Source organism: Diuraphis noxia, unplaced genomic scaffold (genome assembly GCF_037042655.1).
Source record: "Diuraphis noxia isolate RWA-SAM2 unplaced genomic scaffold, SU_Dnox_SAM2 contig0003, whole genome shotgun sequence".
NCBI classification, from domain to species: domain Eukaryota; kingdom Metazoa; phylum Arthropoda; class Insecta; order Hemiptera; family Aphididae; genus Diuraphis; species Diuraphis noxia.
The window spans coordinates 5,835,345-5,852,639 of NW_028301713.1; the positions used below are offsets into that span (position 1 = coordinate 5,835,345).

The 17,295-nt window shown below is 27.3% G+C and overlaps 2 protein-coding genes across 4 annotated transcripts; one reads left to right on the forward strand and one right to left on the reverse strand.

Annotated features, from left to right (window-relative positions):
• The first annotated feature begins 39 nt into the window (after positions 1 to 39).
• On the forward strand, positions 40 to 4,832 carry LOC107166985 (putative E3 ubiquitin-protein ligase UBR7). The gene is made up of 11 exons (XM_015515855.2): positions 40 to 639; positions 699 to 832; positions 2,062 to 2,119; positions 2,621 to 2,764; positions 2,822 to 2,924; positions 3,431 to 3,477; positions 3,757 to 3,793; positions 3,855 to 3,895; positions 3,989 to 4,129; positions 4,197 to 4,368; positions 4,440 to 4,832. The coding sequence occupies exons 1-11, from the start codon at positions 490 to 492 to the stop codon at positions 4,595 to 4,597; spliced, it is 1,185 nt and encodes a 394-aa protein (XP_015371341.1). The 5' UTR covers positions 40 to 489; the 3' UTR covers positions 4,598 to 4,832.
• Sec63 (translocation protein Sec63) lies at positions 3,293 to 16,865 on the reverse strand. Of its 3 annotated transcripts, none has more exons than XR_001506146.2 (16): positions 16,373 to 16,864; positions 16,198 to 16,300; positions 15,690 to 15,804; positions 15,506 to 15,611; positions 14,854 to 14,984; positions 11,936 to 12,028; positions 11,680 to 11,841; positions 10,837 to 11,068; positions 10,613 to 10,758; positions 10,406 to 10,553; positions 9,942 to 10,330; positions 9,415 to 9,594; positions 8,264 to 8,395; positions 7,969 to 8,172; positions 7,228 to 7,436; positions 3,293 to 3,576 (listed from the first exon to the last, which is right to left on the reverse strand). XR_001506146.2 is itself a non-coding variant. In XM_015515853.2 (15 exons), the coding sequence occupies exons 1-15, from the start codon at positions 16,494 to 16,496 to the stop codon at positions 7,299 to 7,301; spliced, it is 2,403 nt and encodes an 800-aa protein (XP_015371339.1). In that variant the 5' UTR covers positions 16,497 to 16,864; the 3' UTR covers positions 6,983 to 7,298. The 3 variants fall into 3 exon arrangements, 1 of the variants encoding a protein (XP_015371339.1); XR_001506147.2 differs by lacking the exon at positions 3,293 to 3,576 and adding an exon at positions 5,148 to 5,518 and having other exon boundaries at positions 16,373 to 16,865; XM_015515853.2 differs by lacking the exon at positions 3,293 to 3,576 and having other exon boundaries at positions 6,983 to 7,436.
• Between the last annotated feature and the right edge of the window lie 430 nt (positions 16,866 to 17,295).

Here is a 17,295-nt window from a genome sequence, read left to right on the forward strand (position 1 = left end):
CCCGACCAAGCTGCCTGACCTGTATATAAGACCATGGTAGAGATAATAAATCTTGGCGCGGGCATAAACAATACGGTTTACGAACCCTGAAACACTCAAACACATACACAGGCACACAGCTGTTGGACGCCTATACGCGCGCGCGCCAACAAGATATGACTGCGGTTAGCGGTAACGACTAACGACAATAAATTACAAGTTTTATAAGTTACAACAGTAGTAGACACTAGACAGTAGTAGTTGGTAGTTAATACTGTGAATAGTCTCAGACGTCTCAGTGAATAACTACCGTCTACCAACGAACCAGTGGCGACCTGTGCGACTGAACACCGGATTGACGGAGCACCGAGTTTCGATTCGTAAAACTACTACGATCGATTTCGCACTTTTGCAGTCAATACCACTCGTTACTTTCGGCCCGCTGTTAGTCGTTTACTTTTGCACTATAGTCGACGTGTGCGTTTCGTCAGTCTCAATTGTTAGCCTATCATGTCCGAATCTGAAGGCAATTCTTTCAACGAGAACGAAGACGACCAAGTGGTCGGGCTGGTCGAGTACATCAACGATCAGAATGCTGAGATCGAACGAGCCAATTTGATACTCGAGGCGTCTGAAAGTGACAGTTGCACTTATTCCTTGGTTTGTAGACCGTCTGTTGAAACGTGCAATAAATATGTTTTATTTAAACCTTCTTACAGGGGTACATGAATCGACAAGCATTGTACGCTTGTTTGACTTGCACTGAAAAAGACAAGTTGCCTGGTGCTATATGTTTGCCCTGTATGTACCAATGCCATGAAGACCACGAGTTGATTGAGTTATGGACAAAAAGGTATATAAAATTTGTTTTACTTTTACGTCTACAATTTGCATAATATGATTCAAAATTTTTAAGAGGAAAAATAAGATACTTGTAGACTCTCAATAGTGAATAATTATGTACTGCAGATCAAGCACGCCCGCTGTATAAAATCCCACCCGGAGCAAGATCAAAATAATTCTAAAACCAAATCAAAAAGATTATTTTAAATTTTTATATATTTCTAGTGACTTCATTCTAAAATAGCATATAACCTTAATAGAAAAAAAACAACATTATGTCATCACATAAGTCCCTTATATGTGTAGGTTTACAATAAAATAATATTTTTTGAATACATGTTAATGTAGATGTTACAAATTAAATATATTTATATTAAATATCAAATAAAAGTTTATGCGTTTCGATTGCATACAAAATGATTATATAATAAAACGTCTTCAATAATTTTTTGTTTTAGCTTTTTAAGAATGTCTTTAATATGTGTGGCATTCATAGTTTTAAAATATTCCCAGTAGGGGCAATGGCCCCCTTTGCGGGCGCTCTTGCTGCAGATATGTACTATAGTCTTAATCAGATATGGGTCGACTGTATCGCTTTTATATTGCTCGTGCAACCTTAATATTGAATTATTACATATCAATACACTCCAATTTTATCCTTGATTGTTACCTATTTATCATATTTTAAATGATCTTAATCTTATAATCTCGTCTTATATGATTATGTTAATATTCTATTACCAATTACCAAATTATGCTAAAATATTCAGTCTCTTTTTAGAACGATAAAACACGACATTTCCCATGTATATAATAGTATATTGTGTTGATTTTCGGAACTTATTAAAATATAGTGAAAATGGGTTTAAAGATCGAATACTTTTTAAAAATTAATTAGTGAATCATAATTTTTTATTTGTTCTTGTGTTAAATTTTGTTGTTAGATATTAATAAAATAAATCACTAATAATTTTTATTTTTTAAAAACTATCAAATAGAATGCTTTACTTGCATGTGTTGTTGTTTTCATCTTACTAATATACAATATTTTCTTGTTATAAAGTGCACATTTTACTGTTGATTTCTTAATTTTAAAATATTATCTTTTAATAGCACTATTTTGAGTCTTGTACAATTAAATAATATTTTATTTATATGTATTTTCTTACACAGTTAATGGGGAATAAAGTCTCAGCCCTGATATATTTACTGACTAATTTTTGTTTTACTTTTATAAAGGAATTATCGTTGTGATTGTGGAAGTGATAAGTTAACATCAGAGTGTCGATTGGAACCGGTAAATAAATAATTTAGTATACACATTTTATATCGTGTCTTAACACTCTTAACAGACAGTATTGACTTTAGTTAGTAAATATTACTAAATAATTTTTATTAGCTATATATTACTTGATTTATCCATAATTATAGATAATAGAATTTGTTATAGTTGTCTGATTAGAAAATTTTAGTCTGTATTGATTGGAAACGATCATTGTTGACTGATTTTTTTGGTTGAGGGGGTACATACCAAATCATTAGTGCAGGTATGAAACTTTTCATTATTATTCTAAATAAACAATAGTACAATATTATAATAATAAATATTTAAAAAATGTTCTCATTGAAATCAAATATTAAAAAAAATAAAAATAAAAATCGAGTAGCAAATACAGATTGAACGTATAGATTTATTGAAATTTTCTTTCAATCTACATATTTTATGGTAATAGTTTATACATTTGTACAAAAATATTAGTTTAATTTTTTTAAATGATTGATTCTATTTATGAACTAGTCAAAACCCGAAGCAAATGACCGCAATGTGTACAACCAAAATTTTAAGGGATTATACTGCATTTGTCAACGTCCGTACCCTGATTCTGAAAATACTGATGAAATGGTACAATGCATAGTTTGTGAAGATTGGTATCATAGCAAGGTATTTATAAAAATTAAATAATTTTTAGATTCTGCTATTAACAAAATATTTTATTAGCATTTGGGTACAAAAGATATGAATCCAGATGATTATTCTGAAATGATATGTTCTGGCTGTACATCAAAATTAAGTTTCTTACCAGCTTACAATCATTTAATTGGTAAGAAATTATTTGTTTAAATATCTAAAATTATGATTTTTTAATTATGGACATATAAATTTGAACCAGAAATTAGTGCATGTATATTTTTTTTTTAAATATGTTTCTTGTTTTTACAACTTATGTACTACAAATTAATCCATTGTCTTTAATTTGTCTAATACCTAATTTTCTTTGTAATAGCTTAAATATTATTTGTCAATTAAAATAGGTATGTGTGACAGATTTTCATTTAAAAATTATCAGGAATGTCCATATTAAGAATTAATGAATCCTCTTTTTTTGCTATCATTGATATAGCTGAAGTGTGGAATATACATGTATAAACAAATTATAGCTGATAAATATAATAGAAATATTAAATACAATTATTAGGTTATCCATTTATTCAGTACCAAAAATCATATAATAAATATATATATAAAAATGCAACTATTTAAACATTTTGAAACACACTTACAAACTAAATATTTATTTACATTAATTTATTGCATATTATTTTGCAGTGACTGATGATTCAGTACAGAAGATTGAAAAAGGTGATGAATCTGAGGTATGATTTAAAATGAGTTAAATAAAAATTTTCTTCTGCTATAACTTACATACTTTGCATTTATGAATACAAATGTTGATGACATATGATATTTGACTCCTAAAAAAAAAAAATCATAGATTTAGAACATAATTTAATTTTGATTTTCCTTAACCCTTACATAATTACATATGGGAGTTAATACTTGATATGAAGTAGTAAAAAGTATTAAATTTTTAATCATTTAAAATATTTAAAATAAATTTATATTTTTACATTTTAATTATTTTTTGTATACAGGATGTCGATGTTGTGGATACAATTACGAAATCTCAAGGTAAATTTTCGACTAATTACTATAAAATCTTTCATTCTTACATCAAAATATTTATTTTTAGATGATGCTGAAAATGATTCAAATGTTGTATCCAAAGACATGGTATGCTTGTATAAACTGATAATATTAATTTACTAGTTTCATTTGTTAAATTAAATAGCAAGTTATATATCTATCATTCAATTTGTGTTTTAGACATCTGAAAACGCTAAAGCTAGTACTTCTAGTGGCAAAAATTGTAAATTGATAAATGCGAAAAACCCAAAAAAAATTATTGGAAGTTCTTTTTGGGTAGAAGGTTGGCGTCAAGAACTTTGTACATGCTCTACTTGTATTGTAAGATAACAAGATAAATATAAAACCACAATTTATCATAACTATATAAGTCTTGATATATTTTTAGGAATTATATAAAACAGAAGGTGTTCCATTTATTATTGATCAACAAGATACACTACAGGCATATGAAAACAAAAGCCGTGAAAGAATGGTGGCTAAGGAAAAACAAAGTGAAGATGGTCTCTCCAAAGCCTTGTCATCTATGGACAGAGTGGCAGCAGTGGAATTAGCTCATCGTCAGTATCTCTGTTTATGTCTTCATTATCAAAATAACATGTTCTCATCAGTATATTTTGTAATATTTTAGAGTATAACCAGTTCAAAGAAGAACTAGGGGAGTGGCTAGGTAGCTTCAAAGGTGATAAAGTTGTTAGAGTGGAAGACGTGCAAGAGTTTTTTTCTGGGATGCAAGCAAGAAAGCGTGCTAGGATGGATGATGGAATTCCTCCAAGTTTCTGTCGTTAATTTATTCAAACAACATTTATTATCATAGATTGAAACACTTATCAATAAGATAATATATTAAGGATTTCCTAGTATTGTAATTTTAAAAATTTAATTTAATTCATTTATATTCTCTACTCGTATATTAATAAAATATATTATGTCATAATTCACAATATATTGCTAATGGTCATGGACTCATGTTATCATTTATAAAAAACTTTTCAATTTAAATATAGACAATACCTTTATGATAGTTATTTATTATTGATGAAATGATGACTATGTCTACGTTTGATGTGCAATATGCAATATTGTGCATACACCTGTTATATATTACTATATTAGTATAATAATTATGCTATTTAAAATACAGAGTTGATGTCAAATGAACAATTTTAATATTAAAATAGTACAATTTACATTCTTTTTTAATATACATATTTTAGAATATAAATTAAAAAAGGTTAAATTGGTCATACACCTACTTCATTAAGAAATACAAATTTAAAATAACAATTATACCATTTAAAAATAACAATTGTTCATTGTTAAGAAAGGAAGTCATACAAATATTAAGTGCTTTTAATGGTGATATAGATTACAAGGAATTGTCAAGCAGTATTTATATAATAAGATCTTACAATATTAATCAAAACAATATCGTTATCGAGAAGCCAACGACCTTGTTTAATTGTCTAACTATAAAAAAGAAAAGTATAAACAAGGAAAAACTTATATAATTATTGCTGTTGTGTTTTACTGCATTCTTTTACGTAAATGTAATAATTGTTATTTTTGACAAATTTTAGCTGTACTTTATTCCAAATAAGAATAGCCAAAAAAAATCGAAGAAAACTGGTTGCTGCAGCTCATCCTCTCCCACAAACATTGCATATTGGAGTGCAAATGTCGTAACATTATGCAACATCACAGAGGTGTCTGAAAGAAGGATTAACGTCAGTCACTGATGATTGTTGACCAATTATACAGCACTTGAGCACTAGCATTTGCTCTGGATAATCTGGCGTCTCAGTATGTTTGTGCAAAAGCAGGTTCTTATTTAGAATTGAGTTTAGCAACACTCATTTTATAATCAAAATTCAAAAATTGATTTTAATAGGAATAACAAAAAATAATAATAAAAATAAAATTTTCTCAAATGTTTTACAATCGCAAATACAGAGTGCAGCAAAAAAAAAAAAAAAACTCTTATAATATAGAAATTGTGTTATGTGAGTTGTAGTGAGGTGGTTAAACTATGGAGGGGGTATCGATTGATAGTAGTAAAGAGTATAGACACGTAATTTTAATAGGCGCGAATTTACAGGCCCCACATCACTACAAACACTTAAAACGACGCTACACCCGCATATGTTGTCTCCGTCTTACAAGTGCGTAACATATCAAATTTTATGCTCAGCAGAACACGTTTTGCTCCGTTAGTTCAAAATTTAGAGTAAATTGACCTCTAACAAAAATTAAAGGTAACATTATTATCAAGGGCATCTCGTAGGCTTTTTATTATATTTTAATTTAAAAGTGAGTTATGTGTATTTTAAGATATACAAACAATTTACAATTTTAAAATACACATAACTCACTTTTAAATTAAAATATAATAAAAAGCCTACGAGATGCCCTCGATAATAATGTTGACTTTCATTTTTGTAAGAGGCCAATTTACTCTAAATTTTGAATTAACAGAGCTAAATGTGTTCTGCTGAGCATAAAATTTGCTATGTTACGCACTTATAAAACAAAGACAACACATGTGGGTGTAGCGTTCTCTTAAGGATGCAATTACACATAAGGTGGCTGCTGTTACACTGGCAATAACATTTAAGTTATGGAAAGGCTTTGTCAATGTATCAACAATGAAAGGCGGCATTTGACAGATGCATATTTTATATGATGTAAAATGGCATACTATTTTTAATTCAAAAATAAAAGAATTTTTTCTGTATCTTTGTTTAATTACAACTACTTTTCGGAATACGGTAGGTTTTTTTGCCGAACCCTGTAGTTTTTGGTAAGTTGATGATTACCACAACTAATTTTACACTTTTTAATGTGTCAGAAATAAGCCATATCCAATGTATTAGATAATTTAAAGGTATCTGAGATCTGCAATTTCATCCACACATAATAGTTACCTAAACTTTTTATTTTTAAAACTATATAAATAATCTTATACATTATGAATATTTGATTAGAAATTCTAGGAAATAGGACTGTGGAGCTAAAAATAGTATAACTAATAACTTGCATAGCTACAAAATTAGTCCTACAAAAAGGTATACTTAAAATACTATTTTGGCAGTTAATAAAATATTAAAGTGTATGGAAATATATTTGTTTTCTATTAAATAATTGAAATACAGGTAAAATAATAAGGCAAAGGACTAAATATATAAATTTATTATATTTATAATCAATTTAAACAAAATATATTTTATCAGTCAAATAAAAAAGCATTTCATTTTTAAATTGAATTCAACATTGAATATAAAATATTATTATGAATAGTAAAACAACATTAATATCGAAAATATTGCATAATTACACTAATTTGTTGATGAATAAATTTTTCAAATTGCTTTAAATGTAAAGCCGTAAAATAATATAATTATTGATATTATTTTACTTACTTTTAACTCTATTGTTTGAACTTCTTTGTTTGTCAGGTCACCCAATTTTTTTGTGTTTGTATTAATATTATTTAATCTTCGACATCTTCATCTGTAGTAAACTCTGAAATATCACTTTGTTTATCTTCTTCTTTAGTGTCATCTTCTTCATCAGAAATATCCCACTGTGGATGTTCTGTTAAAGGTTCTGGTGCTTCTTTTACATCCAACTGAAAATAATAATGTGTGAAATCACAAATAGTTTTAGTTTTTACTATTTTTAAGGATATAGGTATATTTTTTATTCGGAAAATTTAAGCATGTACTTTGTGGAAGGTTATCTCAGATTTTGATCCTATAACTTTTAACCAATCTGTCAGGATCAGTATGATATTGAGACATAATATTTATTCTAATATATCAAAATTATTCGAAAAATTGAAAATGTCAGTATATACTCAATTTGTAGTTTTCGCCACAATTTATATGGTTAACTACCAAAAATATTTATATTGTTATATTTGTTTTTCCAATAAACCAATTTTTCAATGTACACGCGGACCTACTAGTTCTATAATTACACTGACTAAATAATAAACAGATAAAATTTGAATTTCTGTATGTCAATTGAACTATTTCATTATAATTTATAAAAAGTATAATTTTCAGATACTATTGAAATGAAGAATCTAATTGTATGTGTGACACTGTATAACTTAACCATAAGTCTAAGTATTTTTTTTTTTTTTAATAAGCACTTACTTTGATGTCATGCATTTGATCGAAACCAAAGTATGAATCTGACCTAAGACAAACAGCAAACACATATACTCCAGGCCACCTAGGAGCTGTAAATTTTAATTGAATTTCTTCTTCATCTACAAGTTCAGTGACATGATATGGAACAGTCAACAATGTACGGCTTTTTCGATCACTCAAATAAACCCACCAATATTCATGTTTTTCCTGTTAAAGTATTTAAATCATGAATAGGTTTAGAATTTAAATAGTAAAATATACATACTAGTATAATTGATTATTAAATAATTTTTTATACCTCAGGAAAATATGGGGAGTGAACCAAATGTGATTGTTTTGTTCTGCCCTCAAGTACTCTGTCTTTTTTGTTAGCTCCAGATTGGAATTTGTCCCAATCATCATCATCGTCATCATCATTATTTGACGAAACCTATAACAAAATAAAACAACTGATTGTTTAGTAGGTGCAGCTTTCTTTTTATATTAATATACAACAAATGAGAGTGAAGTTAAAATGTGAATGTATGGTAAATTAATGTTATTTCTTAAAATGTTAACATTTTTCAAGTGCATGATTTTTAAGTAAATATTTAAAATGATTAATATTTGTGATTGTTTTATAATTGAACATTGACATATACCGATATACCAAGTACAATTATTTATAACAAACACATTATAGAACAAACAATAAATGTTATAAACATTCAATCAGAATATTAACAAATCATTTTTCTTCTATTATTATCAGAGGTGTCAGGTTTACAGAATGTCATCTCACGGGGTTACTATTTTATAAATACATATACATTTTTACCTAAATAATTTAATTTTCCTTAAATATATTTTTAAACAATCACAAATATATATAAATTCGTTGTTTTGTATGTTATAACATTTGAACTGTATTAGTAATTTAATTTTGAAAGTTATATGTTTTATATATAAAATTAATTTTTCCACTCTTTAGAATTTTTAACGAATAGGTTTGCATTTATTTCTTCATCTCATAACATGAAGAATAGAAATATCATTTAAAATGTGATAGAAGGTGTATAGTATTATTTTATTTCAAACCATTATCATGCTGTTGAATAGATACCAATTAATCAAGAATTTGGTTGATTAGGTACCAAAATCTAGACTTTTCTCTGTTATCAATATTAGGACATTATTTATTTTTCTCAATTAATTAATTATGAATAAAATGAGTATTTTGAAGGAATTTAACAATTTAAGAACCGTGGGAGCTGAGCTCCACTTTATCGAGCTCATGGGGGCTGCAGCCTTGAGCCTCTCTGTACTTGGCACCCTGATCAATATTATATTTTACATCAAAATTAATTTACTTAACTAATGTGTTTAATTCAGCCAGTGTTTTCAAAGAGTTTGAAAAATTCAAATCTATCATAAACACAACATTTTTTCTACAATTATCACTATAAATACCTTTTTTTTATCATCTACTGTTTCTTCAGCATCTGATTTCTCTGATTCATCTCCAGAAGCATCACTAGAACTTTCATTATCTGAATCAGAATCATCATTTGATGACGCATTACTATCTTTTAATTGCTCTTTCTCTTCAGGTTTATCATCTTCAGTTTCTTTAATTTCTGGATCTCCTAGCTACATAATTAAATTGATAAGTAAGGAATATATTGTTAACTTTTTTTCATTAGATTGTGATTATATTTTATACAAAATGATACTTATGTTTTTTTTTAAAGACAAATAATAAAATTTCAGTACCTTTAAATGTTAAAATTAGTATTATCTAATTTAATAACCGATTCACGGGAGATAAATATAAATGTGAAAAAATAATTATTAAGTACTTTATAATAGGATAAATACTAAGCAAAAAGATAAGAGATTATTAATCAATAATTATACAGTTCTTAGTAGTTGCTACCATAACAAGTACTAACTTCGTTATTGCAGTTAAAAATCAATTAAGTTAAATTAGTACATACTTTTGCTTTTTCCAATTTTTCTTTCTTTTTAATTTTTTTCTTAGCTGATGCCGACAAAGTAGCTTTTGGTTTTTTGACATTTCCACTTTTTTTACCTTTTCCCGATTGGCGTTTTTGCTGCCAAATACCTTTAGTTACTTTTTTTTCTTTATCGTCATCTTTAGTTTCTTTATTTTCAAAATCTTCATTATTTTCTATTACATTTCCATTTGATAAAGGTTTCTCTGATTTATCTGTTTCCTTAGCAGCATTTTTTTCTAACTCAATATGATGCTTGTCTGCAAACGAATCGTCACCAAACAATACTTTCATATCACGTCTTTTCAACTGCACAGTCACAGTTACTATAGCTCCAGCTGTATAAACTGTAGTTGCTTCATCATCAATCACTGAATAACAAATCAATAACATTATTTTTATATTTTGAAGAACATACCAAATAATAATTATATACTAGTAAATACCTTCACAACGAACTTTAAAGTCTATATAGGGCATTCTACCCAATACTTTTACCAAATCTTCATACTGACTATCTGATAAAAATTTTAATGTTGCGCGCCTCTCTTCATTTTTTAATTGAGCAAGATGCTGAATACTTCTAACACGTTTCTACAAAACAAATGGCACAAGTAAGAAATTTAGTTGTCACAGCTAATTAAACGACCAACCTTTTTATTATCAAAATGTTTTATGTGATCTTCTGTAATGTATGGTAATTGCATAAATGGACTTTTATACTCCCATAATGCTTGGACTATCATGGGACAAAGTTTCATACAGTTTTCTATGGTTTCAATATTAAGTAAACGAGGCACTAATAAACAAAATAAAATATTTAGATTATACATAGTTACACGCTTCAATACTATTATTAATTGATAATTATTCAAACCTCTCTGAGCATATGCAAGTAAAATTAATTGAGAAACGACACCAACCATTTCTTGTATTAGATATGGACATTTCTTCACAATATACATACGATCTAAATCTAATGTATCTGCCTTAAGTACCAGGCGAGACAGATGTGCATGTATCAAAGCTCTAGCTTTTATTGAATAATTATAGGATAGTGGTGGTTCTTTTTGTGCTTTTTCTCCAAAATTATAAAGTTGTTTAATAAGCTAGAAATAAAATGTATGATGAATAATTAATAAATATACATTTTTTTTAAAATATTTGTCAATGTGAATGAAAAAACAGTAAAAAATTTGTATTATTAAATTAGATATATGTTTATTATTGTTCACAGAGAAATTACATCGGGAGACTTTAATCTAAAACTTCAAGATAAACATTATAAACACATAATGAATAATAGTGGGTTATTTCTAGAAAGATTTTCTCAGGATATATTTATTTATGGTGGCATTCAAATTTTACAACAAAAACATATATTTAGAACAAATTAAATGTCAATGTATTTTTTATATTTATTTACATCTAATAATGAAATATTAATAACTATGCTGTTATGGATTGTAAGCGATATATATATACTGTTATTTAAAAGTTTTTTAACAGTACATAAAAATAACATGGTAGGTATAACAGAGGTGATCAATTTTATGCAATGTAGCGGCAAGACAATAACAAACAATTACTTTAAATTATAAAGGATAATTAGTTGAATTGTACAGGTAATTCTAATTTTAATGATATAACTATTATAATATAATATAAAGAAGATTGTAAAGACTAAATATATAGGCAATTTTAAATGTTAATTTCTTACTTGAGGCATTTCATGTTCATCCGAAGATCTTTCAACAATTTCACTGTTGTATTTTTTTTCAAATTCTAATGAAGCACTTAAAATCATTATAACTCGTTTCAAAGGTATTGAATTTGATTTATGCAAAAAATAATAGTACATCCGAGATGTCTCTAATAAAACCTATGTAAAAATCAAAATAATAATTAAAGAAAAATCAAACTAATGAACAATATTTATATTTTACATAATATAATACTAAAAACATTTTATATACCTTATCTCCAGAGTATCTGATAGACTTATACCACCACATACCAACTGTAGTAGGCAGTGCAATCATAAAAACTAAAGCATAAAGACCTAGGACCTAAAAAAAAAAAGATTAATGCTTTTTATAATTCATAAAATATCATAACAATTCACAATTATTAACATCAAAGATACAGTATCAATAAACTTAAAATATTTTTAAGCATAATTAGGATGTATATTATAAGACATCATAATATATTTAAATGTTTCTACATAGACAAGTTAAAAAGAAATCTAAATTAATCATTTTTTGTATTTAAATAAAACATTATCACAATATTCGTGGTTGCGCATCTAAAAGGGGTGAAGTTATTAAAATACACATTGAAATAATACATTAAATAATGTAAAATGTAAATAACTCATTTTACACAAAATTATGACTTAATCTTTTTTTCACGCGCAGCCACGAATTCACCATACAAATATTGGCTCCCAATATGAGATCTATAAAAAATACAATAATAACATTAAAAAAAAGCGGTTAAGTGGGTATCGCTCTGCTGTACATTTGGTGTGGGGTAGACCTCTGACTAGGGTAGGTTAAATTTGAATGCATTGATAGGTATCGAAAAACGATTCTGAACGGCGACGGTTTATCTGTCTAGGATATATTATAGATTATTAAAAATTTTCAAATATTAGATATTAAAGGAAATTTTTTTATGCATTTCTAGGATAAAAAAATTAACGAATTTTCGTGATTTTTACGTATGTTGTCAAAATTTGAACTGTAAATGCTTATAAAAAAAATTTGTGACTATATATTTCTTGTATTTTTCAACTGCTATTGTAAAAATATGTTAGGAGCCTTGTATTAAATTTTCAAATCTTAGATTTAAAAAGAAAAACTTTTACGAATTTCTATCTAAGATAATTTGAAAATTGCCGTAATTTTTATGTATTAAGTCAAAATTTGAAATTTTAATATTTATAAAATAAAATTGTGCTAATGTATTTTTATAATTTTTTGATCACTATAAGAATAACTTATGAGGAATTTTGTATTAAATTTTCAAGAATTTTGATAGGGCCAAAAAAGTTTTATCGACACTTCAAAAAAAAATTTTCAGAAAAATTGAAAATTTCAGTTGTCTATAAATATCTCAAAAAAAGTCAAAATATTTTGAAAATTAAATCATGTAAAGAAAATGCCAATTTAAATAACTGGTAAAATTTACAAGTATCTACGACTTATACTTTTTGAATAATTACAAATATTTAAAATCGTTTGAGGATAAATCGTTATCCTTACGCTTTTTTGTAAAAATTTAAAATTCAAACGCACTTAAAATTTTTCCTATAATGATGTTTCGAGTTTTCTCTATAGCTACTTGAAGAAAAACTAATAGAAAACTTAGTTCATCACTTCGTTCAGAATCTAAAATAATACGGATTATCCACAAAGCATAATCATATCTCTAAGAAAAGCATCAAAAATATTATCAAATTTATGTAATCCTCGCCATCAATACTCAACTAAGTACAACTCTAAGAGGTCTTCATTAAACATTTTATAGAATTCTTTAACAAACATGTTAAACAAAACTATTTTTCGGATGAAATTTAAAAAAGTAATTTCATCACAAACACTAAACCAATTAACCTGTTGTTAAATAATAAAATATACCGGGTGATTCTATTATCATTGAACACTCATTATTTCAAAAATATTTTTTATCCTTATTATTTTTTAAGTTTTTACTTTTTTGTATGACAACATAGTTTTAACTTCATGTTCCTAAGCAGTATATTTTTCTAAGTATTTTGATTCATAAAAATCAAATTTAGGACGAGTAGTCTATGAGTTAAAGGTATTTAAAGTTTAGATTGGAACAATGGAGTGGTACAAGGTTAACCCGCAAAATGTTTGTCCACTACACCGCTTGTCTAAACTTTAAATACTTATAAAGTTATAACTCATAAAATAATCGTCTTAAATTCGATTTTTATGAATCAAAATAATTAGAAAAATATTCTGCTTTGGAATATGAAATTAAAACTCTATGTTGTCATTCAAAAAAGTAAAAACTTGAAAAATTATAAAGATAAAAAATATTTAAAAATGTAATTTTTTAACAAAAATGTTGGTATTTTAACAACTTGAAACTATGTAAAATAATATTTTCAAAAACATTAATCATTTTTGAAATAATGAGTGTTCAACGATAAAAGAATCACAGGGTATATCATTATAATAAATTAAGATAAAACATTTTTTTTTTATTAAAAATATATTACAATCTGTTTACCCATAAAACAATAAGTAACAATGATGAGTGATTTAAAGAAGACATGTCACACATGAAGAGGAGACTGTCCAGTGACAGAACCTCAGAAAATTTGAGTTCGGGCTTTGAAATTTATTTTATTATTTTATTTTTAATTTTTTTTATTAGATTAGAAGGTCTCTAGCCCAATTTCTTTTTAACCTTCGAGGAATATTAAGAAGTAGTGTGAGAGAAGACATGTTTTTGATAAAGGGGTTAGAATGATTAATTAATTTGTAATGGAATTTTTTATAGTAGCTTTTAGCAAGTTCATTAACTGTTGGAGTTTTAGGTCGTTATGGAGAGCTGAATTTGTGATATACCACGGAGAACCGGTTAAGAGTAAGATAAAACATATGAACATTTTAAACATGAACATGTTCAGTGGGGCCCATTATCTTCTTGAAGATTAAATAAAAATATAAAATGATAGGTAATAAATGATGATGAGGGATTCCTATCTTTAGATAGAACACATAAAATTATTAGACCACATACTATACTCATAATTAGTCACAAAATGGAGGTAAACCGCATACTAGAAGATAGCCCAATTATTTAAAGATGCTAATTATTATTAATGTAACTGATATATAATAATAATTTTTACCCAAACGGAATTTTCTTTTTCTACAATCCACGATGGTAATGCTATTCCAAAACTCATTGCACCAGGTCCATCTGGATTTCCATATTTTTCCCAATTTTTCCTGGACTCATCATCCGTTAAGGCTTGATAAGCTAAATGTATTCAAAATTAAAAAATTTATTAAGGTATACATACTTAATATTATCAATAACAAAGATGTGTCCCCTTGGAAGATATAAATGTTAAGTTGAAAAAGAAAGCATTTTTAATTATTTAAAATAATATATCAAATAAGAGCATACAATAATGGTCAGTTATTGGACCAGCAGTTAATTTAATTATTCCAAAAATGGACTCTTAACAGGCTGGCATTATATCATTAAGCATGTATTCTCTCTCAAAAAAGTTTTCTATCAAACTTAAGTGATGAGTGGATTAAATTAAAACATGTTTCATAAAAAATAATAATAAATACCTAGTTTTGGTTTGACATAATATTTAATATGTAGTAGTTTAAATTAATATAATATATTCTGAAACTAATTGATTAGTTGTGGTATATTTTTCAATATTTGTAATAAACTGAACGATCAAATTATTTATATGCCAATTGTTTATGAAGAATATGAAACTACTAATATACTTATTTTAAAATATGACTATTAATTTTTACCTTTTGTAAGCTTCATGAATTTTTTTTCATCACCAGTTTCCTTATCTGGATGGTAAATTAATGATAACCTTCTGTAAGCTTTTTTAATTACTTTTTCACTAGTTCCCTTTATTATTAAAAAAAAAAAAAAAAACAATTTTAAAATAAAAATAAAATATTTAATAAAATATAAAAATATACTTACAATGGGAACATTGAGAATGTCATATGGATCAAAACTTGCACTCTCATAATCAAACTGAGAAACTTTGTAGGCGAGAAAAGCTAACAACACCCAGCCAGCAATAATTATGACTTTACTAAAATATGTATTAAATTCAATATTTAATCAACCATAAAGTATCTTCTTAAAATGCAACCATCTTAATTATTGTTATGATAAAAAAGCAGAACTTTTTTCATAAAGGTTTTAGTTTAAAATTTTGAGGTACATATAAAAAATCATAACTCAGAATAAATTTAATTATATTTTTACTATACTATAACAATTATGTTAACCTGAGCTCTATAGCTTTTAGAACAGCAATGTTGGATAGGGGCTCAGATAGATCACAGGATGGTTATTTAATATTCAAAAAATTAAAAACAAAGAATTTGATATGTATTGAAAAAAAAAGGAAATTAGTGTTTTCTATAACTTTTCAGAATATTTTGCACACTTAATTATTAGACCAATATCAAGAAAAACTCACGTGAGCGTCCTCTTCATCAGTTCCCACGGTTTAGTGGACTGCAGGATGAGTTTTTTTTTTCGACATCCTGGACAATAACATTCAGACGCCAACGCTTTTGGATCTAAAATTCAAACAATAAACAATAATTAAACGATCCTCGTTGATCATGACCGCAATTAACGATCATGATTACCTTCTTTCTGTTTTCTCGGCCACCAGTAATACGTGCCGGGGATTAGCAGAAGAGCTAAAAACGACAATAGAAAATAGAAAAATGTCGCTCCGCTTTCGTCATACTGGAACTTTTGGCCAGCCATTATTGTTATTTCGGTTCTGACATAAATCGAACATTTACTCCAGGATCATGGTGCGGTCACGAGTTAATTTACATACTTTGAATAATCAAAATATTGGCCTGCGATGACACCGATTACTGATAATCAAATGGTACACTACGTTAATAGCAACGTATTACACTTAAATGTTTGTAATACGTTACACGTCACGTAAACTTCACGACGATAAAAAAAATATCAACCAGGTGTAAAGACAAACGTATGCACGATAAATACTAGAGTTGATACGACGTATCGCTGTTATGACCAATGGTTGAAGTCCGATGTCCCCACTCACCACCAAGTCATTTGAGTCCTTCTCAAAATGTAAATCATATGATGTGATCAAGGAACAATATAGTAGTAGTGGTAGTAGCACAAAATAGATTAAATAGTAGTAATAACAATAGTAGTATGTATATATACATGTAACTTTGTGTACATAATATTATGTTATATATGAATATATATATATATATATATATATATATGTATTTTATTCACGGCGCTCCTCGAACGATGTTGATAACCGTGATTATCATTTTCTGCGGTGTGTGATAAAATAATGATAGCACTCGCACAGTCGCACCATCGTCACGAAATATTTCCTGGATTAGAAAACTCGCAGTGATGTTTTTTATTGTTCTTCCATGAGACATGGTCAATATCAGTAAGTTGGTCACTGTCCCAACCCGCATTAGAAAATCACTGTTCACGGTTACGTCGTTACGTGTATTGTGATTCGAGGGCGAGGGGTCCGGTTGGTAACACCGGATCGAGA